The 7,766-nt window shown below is 40.6% G+C and overlaps 1 protein-coding gene across 2 annotated transcripts; it reads right to left on the bottom strand.

Annotated features, from left to right (window-relative positions):
* Positions 1-6: 6 nt before the first annotated feature.
* On the bottom strand, positions 7-5,532 carry rsph1 (radial spoke head component 1). Of its 2 annotated transcripts, XM_020587000.1 has the most exons (8): positions 5,318-5,532; positions 4,730-4,843; positions 4,260-4,365; positions 3,976-4,066; positions 3,457-3,592; positions 1,704-1,775; positions 895-1,002; positions 7-370 (listed from the first exon to the last, which is right to left on the bottom strand). In XM_020587000.1, the coding sequence occupies exons 1-8, from the start codon at positions 5,366-5,368 to the stop codon at positions 140-142; spliced, it is 909 nt and encodes a 302-aa protein (XP_020442656.1). In that variant the 5' UTR covers positions 5,369-5,532; the 3' UTR covers positions 7-139. The 2 variants fall into 2 exon arrangements, with proteins under 2 accessions (XP_020442656.1, XP_020442658.1); XM_020587002.1 differs by lacking the exon at positions 895-1,002 and having other exon boundaries at positions 11-370; positions 5,318-5,531.
* Positions 5,533-7,766: the final 2,234 nt, after the last annotated feature.

The raw sequence follows: 7,766 nt of genomic DNA, 5'->3' as shown, positions 1-7,766 counted from the left end.
CAGCAGTGCTAACCACTGTGTCACCATACTGCCTTCTGAAACAACATTTAGACCCTAATATAGGGACATATGTTATATTTAATCTACAGAAAATGTAAGCTAATGGTTAAAAGAATAAACACAAATTGTTTGTATTTTTTTAAATAAATTTTAAAGAGTTCGGCGGCTTAACAAAAATGCCTTTGATGGATGGCATTCTGTTGTGTAAAATCTTGGCTATGGCCATGCCCCTTGCTGCCAGTTTGGATTGGTGAATTTCACCTGAAGTCTCTTTGCCTGGGGTCCACAGCGTCAGGCCAGTAACACACTTTGGGATCCACTTGAGGACTGTGGTAGAGGCATTCTCACCCCACTCACTCTCAGTATGGTCCTGTCAAGAGATGGAAAAACCTTCAGACATTTTTATGTACTGAGAACTGCTTCAAAATACAGTATATTACTGGGACACATTTCAACTTGCAATGCAACCAAAATCACTTACATTTATTTCAGAATGCTTTCACTTTTTCATGCTCTTAAAATTACAATTTTTGTAATGTTTTCAGTATCTTGTGTTTGTCCTATTGCTGCTATGTTCACTTCAGCTAAATCAAGGCAAGCATGAAAACATCTGCAAACTCCAGGCTCACCAAAGATGAAACACACTGCAGCTTTTATCTCAAACACACTTCACCATGAAGTTTTTATACAGTCACTGAAGAAAAGGATCACACACATATTGTAAAATAACAATATTTCTAGTGCCAACAATAATGCATTCTAATGCATGAAAAGGCATTCTCATATTCGAAAATACCACACATTCATCATGCAAAACATTGATGTGACTGAGCATTCTATGCTTCTGGTAAAAGGCATAGCATCAGAAGTAGTGTACAGACACAGTGGCAGCACCTCCTCTGCTCCTCCCGAGGCCCTTAAGGTGGGGTAACCCTCCCTGGACTGCGAGTAGGGTGACTTCCTAGCTTTTCTATTTTTAGCATTCTCCTCAGTGTTCGCTGGCTGAAGGTTTAGTTAAGAGAGTTGTCATTATGTTATGTCTTAGAGTATTGTCTCTGTATAATATCACAACTGGTATGACAAAGTTCAAGGTTGTGTTTTAACAATATAAGCCCCTTTTCCACCACCTGGTACCAGCTCAACTCGACTTGCCTTATTTGTGTTTCCGTCAGTCAAATGTTGGGGATAGTACCTGGTACCCGGTACTAGTTTTGGTATCACCTCTATCGAGGTTCCAAGCGAGCAGAGGTGATACCAAACGGTGATGTGTAAACACTGCAGACTAGTGATTGGTCAGAGAAATTGTGTCATCAACATGTGAGACATCCTGGAACAAAGAAAGTGCCACTTTTAAAAGCAATGATATTCAACCCTAACCACTACTTTACTGTAGTTGTTATTCTAACTAGCCACATACTGAGAATCAAGAGCAGCATGCCTTCAATATCCTCCATTGTTATTGTGTCGGTTGCTGACGACAGTGTAATGTGGTGTCGCTATGACAACCAGCTACAGTGAAAGGGGACCATCTGCAGTGGAAGCACCTGGTGCCAAAAGCGAGTAGAGTCGAATCGAGTTGAGCTAGTACCAGGTGATGGAAAAGGAGCAAAAGATGAAACTGAGTGTATTGGAGGAAATTAAATCACACACTTTTTTTTCACACACTTAGCTAAAACAACAGGAGTGCGCTGATGTTGAATTACCTGCTCTACTTGATGGTATTCTCCATGCTGCTCACAGCCAATGTCAAACACGTATTTCCCCAGGCAGCACGGCTACAAAATAAGAACGGGATAGCAGAGATAATGCTAACACTGAAGAAAAAAATATGCCTATTTGATACTGACAGCATTACTTAAGAGACTGCTACCATAAGTACTGTGTCCATGCAGATTCTCAGTCACCCAGGTCAAGTAAGTAAATATTGAACTTACTTCATCGGGTGTCTCCAAATCGATGCTTAGGTTGGCTGATATCTGCTAGATGTGTAAATGGCCATTTAAGATGCTAACATGCTAGCTGCAGAAGTTTTATAAGGCCATATCAGTTGAAACATTTTGGGATTTTTAGATAATTTTGGCCACTTGGAGGCCATGTTTGCACATGCAGCAGACACAAGGCAACATTGACATTTATTCAGATCCATGTTTGTCACCTTTTAGTTCTGTTTTGTTTTCACTCAACTCTTAAGGGGAATATCTAGCTCTTTCACTGTTAAATGCTAAGTTAACCAGCTACACTCTAACTTTTTCTGTCTGCTGTTTTGTGCTTGTATTGCAGTGTACACTTGGTTTATCCGAGCTTTTTCAGTCAACAGCAGTCTGCTGCAGTTGGAAATGTGGCTGGTTTATCAGAGGAGCTGAAAAGGATTTTCTGCAACCACAATATCCCAGTCAACTTTAAGCCAGAGAACACCCTGCGGCAAAGACCGGTCCATCCAAAGGACAAAACACCCAGACAAAAACAGAGTGATGTGGCGTATGCATTTAAGTGTAGTCAGGAGTGTAATGACCTGTACATTGGGGAAACAAAACAGCCGCTGCACAAACGCATGGCCCAACACAGGAGGGCCAACCCCAGTAGGCCAGAGTCAGCAGTCCACCTCCACCTGAAGGACGTAGGACATTCTTTTGAGGACAATGAAGTCTGGCGTTTGTGCAGCGGCTGTTTTGTTTCTAGCTCTTTAACAGTGAAAGAGCTAAATATTCCCCTTAGGAGCTGACAAACATGGATCTGAATAAATGCCAATGTTGCCTTGTGTCTGCTGCATGTGCAAACAGGCAACTCCTAGCATTTATGTTTGACCCACAAACTTTAAAATGTTAATATACTGTATGTGTTGTGTTCTGCTGCCTCCAAGTGGCCAAAACTATCTAAAAATCCCAAAATGTTTCAACTGATATGGCCTTATAAAACTTCTGCAGCTAGCATGTTAGCATGTTAGCAACTTAAATGGCCGTTTACACATCCAGCAGATATCAGCCAACCTAAGCATTGATTTGGAGACACCCAATGAAGTAAGTTCAATATTTACCTCAGGTTTTGGTCTCCATTAACTGCGAAAAGTATCTGTTTCAAAATGACTGCTGCTAAAATGCTTCACTATGTTTGCCAGCTAGTCAATAACATGGTCTATATCTGGTGAGGGGAGTTAGCACACAGAGATCTGAACCAAAACAGTAAAATGGAGTCTGTGAAGGATGAAAAAGATATTAAAACATCCCATGGAGTTGAGGGGAACTGTAAACAGACAAACTGAGAATTCACAATAAATGACTCCTTTCACATCTGACTGTTGTAAAAAAATTTGTGCAGTTTTAAAATGCTTTTCCAAAGTGGGGTCCAGGCCATTTTCATTTCATAGTTTTTGGTTGAACTAAAATATTCTCAACATTTCTAGTAACCACTGGCAAAAGTCAAGCTTTTCATGAGATAAGTCATAAAAAAAGAACTTACATAGCTGTTGGCAAAGTTACCCTTGTATCTGTGGTTAGAGTGGATGTACTCTCCAGCTGACTCCATCTTGCCATTCGCCCATGAGCCCTTGAACTTTGAGCCTGTTTCATGGTAGTGATAAATGCCCTGACCGTGTCTGGCAACCAGACAGCAGCAAGGATTTAAGTAGATTTTAAAGTTACATTTTCTTTATCTTGTTATGACAGATATTTTAATAGCATTTTAGTGACTTTATTTCAAAATAGTAGGTCCTTTACATTGAAATGTAGTAACTTAATACTTTCAGACATCAAAAATATGCTTCAATATATCCACACTTACTGGTAAGCTATGGCCCTCTAACTGGATTATGAAAAGTAAAACCATATTCTTAAAAAGAATCTCACCTTCTCATGCATTTTTCATGTATTACTGAATTGAGCAAAAAGATCTAGCAGAAAGAAGCCTCTGAATACAGCACTTATGCTTGGCCCAGCAGAGTAATGTGTACTTACAGAAATGAAAACTATTTAGATATACCTCACGTGATGCAGCCACTCTCCATCATACTTGTCACCATTGGGGTAAATGTATACACCATGACCCTCTCTCAAGTCCTTAACCCACGACCCTGACAAAGAAAGAGAGGCAACAATAAGAGTCTGGCTTCTTGAGGCTCTCAACTTCAGCTGGGCCTGTGTAAGCTAAAAAAGGCTAAGAACGGTCACAGGACTGTACATTTTAATGGACACCCTGTATATACACATTAATGAAATGCAGAAGTTGGCAACAATCTCAAATCTCGCAGAGAAGCTTTGTTATACCTTCATATTTAGAGCCATCTGGATAGTAGAAGGTTCCCTGTCCATGTTTCATGTTCTGGTAATAGTCACCCACATACCTTGCCCCATTCTTGAAGCGATATGTACCCTTATTAGACAAAATAGTCAAAGACAACAATAAATTAAAAGTAGTTATTTTCAGAGTAGCATACTCTAATGATGACCTCTATGGAAATAATTACAGGCTGAATGTGGATCTAAAAGTAATTTGAATGTGGGTGGGACATTAAAAAAACCAAGTATAGGAAAACTGCTTCAATTCAAAGTACATTGGCCTCATTGTACTTATGCAAAGTCTACAATGATATCCAAGTTTATTTACTGAAGAAGCTTGAATGTGTATGCTCGGCTTGCTGTGGTCTCTATCCACTCAGCCCCACTTGGACCAAGGCTAGACTTGAACTGGAACAGGGTTCATGGTAGATTTGATCTGGACACCATTAATATCATACCTGTCCATGCCTTTTGCCATTCTCATACTGTCCCTGGTAAGTGTCTCCATTAGGCAGAACAGCTTTACCAAAACCGTGCCTTTCTCCTGCTTCATTTCTGTCACCTCCATATTCCTATGCCAGTCAAAGAAATAAAAGACAGCCACAACTTGTTGACAGTTCGCAAACTTGTTAGGTCTACAAACACACACACACCCATCCATCCATCCATCCATCCATCCATCCATCCATCCATCCATCCATCCATCCATCCATCTTCCTCCGCTTATCCGGAACCGGGTCTCGGGGGCAGCAGTCTAAGTAAAGATGCCCAGACTTCCCTCTCTCCAGACACTTCCTCCAGCTCCTCGGGGGGAATGCCAAGGTGTTCCCAGGCCAGCCAAGAGACATAGTAGCCCCGCCGCACACACACACACACACACACACACACACACACACACACACACACACACACACACACACACACACACAAAATGTTATCTGTTGATTGCCAATGCAAACGTTAGCTTTCCCCAGCTAGCTAATGTTATACCAATATACTGAAAGTAATATCTAACGTTAGCTAACAAAATATTTACATTCTCTCACCCCCAGTTTATTGTGTTCCTCGTCAAACTCATCAGATCCTACATCCGACATTGTTCTGTATCAACTCTGATACGGAACAGGTCAACTTTCAATATAAAACGGAGTAAAAAAGTAGGAAGATACTCCACCGACTTGCGCGGGTTTGATTGTTTACAGCTCCATGACAACGACCGATCACAAGTGACCAAGAGCCAGTTACACGTCATTTATCCGTGTTGCGTTCAGGTTAAGACTGTTTTCCGTAGCATCCGGCTCGATGAGTAAGGGTTAGGTTCTGGTTCAGGTATTATGGGGAAACACGCTACATCTTTAAACAACAATTCAGGTAGAAGAATATATCAATCATATTTAAAAGAGAAACTTTTCAAATACTCGGAAGTTAGTAGACAGAACACAACAGAATAATGTGAATTTGACATTTTAGAGATGTTTTTGTAAGAAGCCATTTTTTGCCACTAGCCACTTAAAATCTGCCACTGCCAAAAAAAGAAACATTATGAATGCAGTATTTTTACTTGTAATGGAGTTTTTACACTGTGGTGTTGCTACTTTTGCTTAAGTAAGGGATCTGAGTATTTCTTCCACCAGTGACAATGAGGCAGTCACAATTTAGCAGATCTAATGATAGATGACATTTTTTCACTCTCTAAATGTGTCTATTCTTTAACAAAGGTATAATAATTTAAGATTTTGTTTGGTCAGCTGTTCCAAGGTATGTTTTCATAATGTGTGTGGTTTGACAGCACTGTCACTGGAGGGCGCTGTGGCCTACCTTTTACTGGCAAAGAACTTCATTAGGCAACACGCATTGACTTAAACTTGGCTGAAATTAAAGTAATTTTTTTCAAATAAATTTTAGTAGTCTAAGATTTAAGTTCTATTCTTGTAAAGAAAACTCAGTATCCAACAACATTTAACAATTTGTATGAATGGAAAAACAGACTGAGGTATCTCTGTTTAACAGGCCTTTATTTAGACAACATGACTTGACATGTTTAATACTCATAAGCCATGAGAGAGGAATGTCTGCACAACATTACTTATTTCTTATTTTGATTATCTATTAACTTATTTTTTGTATTGCGTTTTTATCTTGAATGCGTTTTTATACTATGTCACTTTTACGTAACTTTATTTTCAGACTAGTTCTTTTCTGGCGTTTAACTCCTTACCTGACTCCAAGAGAGCTGCACAAGAACTCCTATATGCCTAGACTGTCTGTTTATGCATAAATGGCAAATAAAAATCTTGAGTCTTGACCTTGATTGTTATTTTCTATTTCCTCTTGCCTAAAAACACGACAAGAGCCTCTACACTGGAGTCAAATTCCTTCTATGTTCATACATGTTTGGCCATTAGTGATGATTTGCCTCCCTGCGATGGACTGGCGACCTGTCCAGGGTGTACCCCGCCCTCGCCCGATTGCCAAATGATTTTGATTTATGACTAGTCACTACTTATGACTAGTTAGTTGTATATATTTAGATTAATGGGACACTCCACTGGTTTTTCACATCAAAATAATTTACTCCCCATGCAGTTTGTATAATGTAGGAATCAGGGAGGATCTAACAGAAGGTGCTGTCAGTTGCATTGTAGGAAGTGTACGTAGCCATTGATGCTTCCTTCTCCATACTGTTGACTGATTCATGCTATAGGTTGTTTACTTTCATTTCCACCTATCATGTCTTTTATGGTGCATTAATTTTCTTTTTGAATTCTTGTAAAAACTTGCTTCCATACCAAAGTTGTCTGACTTACATATGAACACACAGCCACACATGTGCAAACATGATTTTTAAATTTTCAATAAATCTAACTGGTTATTTAATGAATTTGATAATCTGAGAGCTCCACCTTGTGTGGTATGAAGTGAGGCACCAACAGTTGTAATTGCTGTTGGGTTTATATTTGCAGATAGAGTTCAGTGATTACAGATAAAAAGGGAGAGGAAATGTGGTGTCAGTATTCAGAACCTTCATTACAGCCTCATTAATAAACCATTCCCGGCTTGAGTTAGTGATTATAATAAACTGGGCTGATAATAAACCGGGATGTGGTTTAACAAGCAACAGTGCAATAGATGAACTATCCAAATTGTATTCAAGTCAATGGCCCTGAGCAAACTTCCATCCATTTTCCGCTTATCCGGGACCGGGTCGCGGGGGCAGCAGTCTAAGCAAAGATGCCCAGACTTCCCTCTCTCCAGACACTTTCTCCAGCTCCTCCGGGGTAATGCCGAGGCGTTCCCAGGCCGGCCGAGAGACATAGTCCCTCCAGCGTGTCCTGGGTCTTCCTCGGGGCCTCCTCCCGGTGGGACATGCCCGGAACACCTCCCTAGGAAGGCGCCCAGGAGGCATCCAAAACAGATGCTCGAGCCACCTCAGCTGGCTCCTCTCAGTGTGGAGGAGCAGCGGTTCTACTCTGAGCTCCTCCCAGGGGACCGGGA

Source organism: Monopterus albus, unplaced genomic scaffold, assembly GCF_001952655.1.
Source record: "Monopterus albus unplaced genomic scaffold, M_albus_1.0 scaffold434.1, whole genome shotgun sequence".
NCBI lineage: Eukaryota > Metazoa > Chordata > Actinopteri > Synbranchiformes > Synbranchidae > Monopterus > Monopterus albus.
This window is presented reverse-complemented; position numbering and strand designations above follow the sequence as displayed.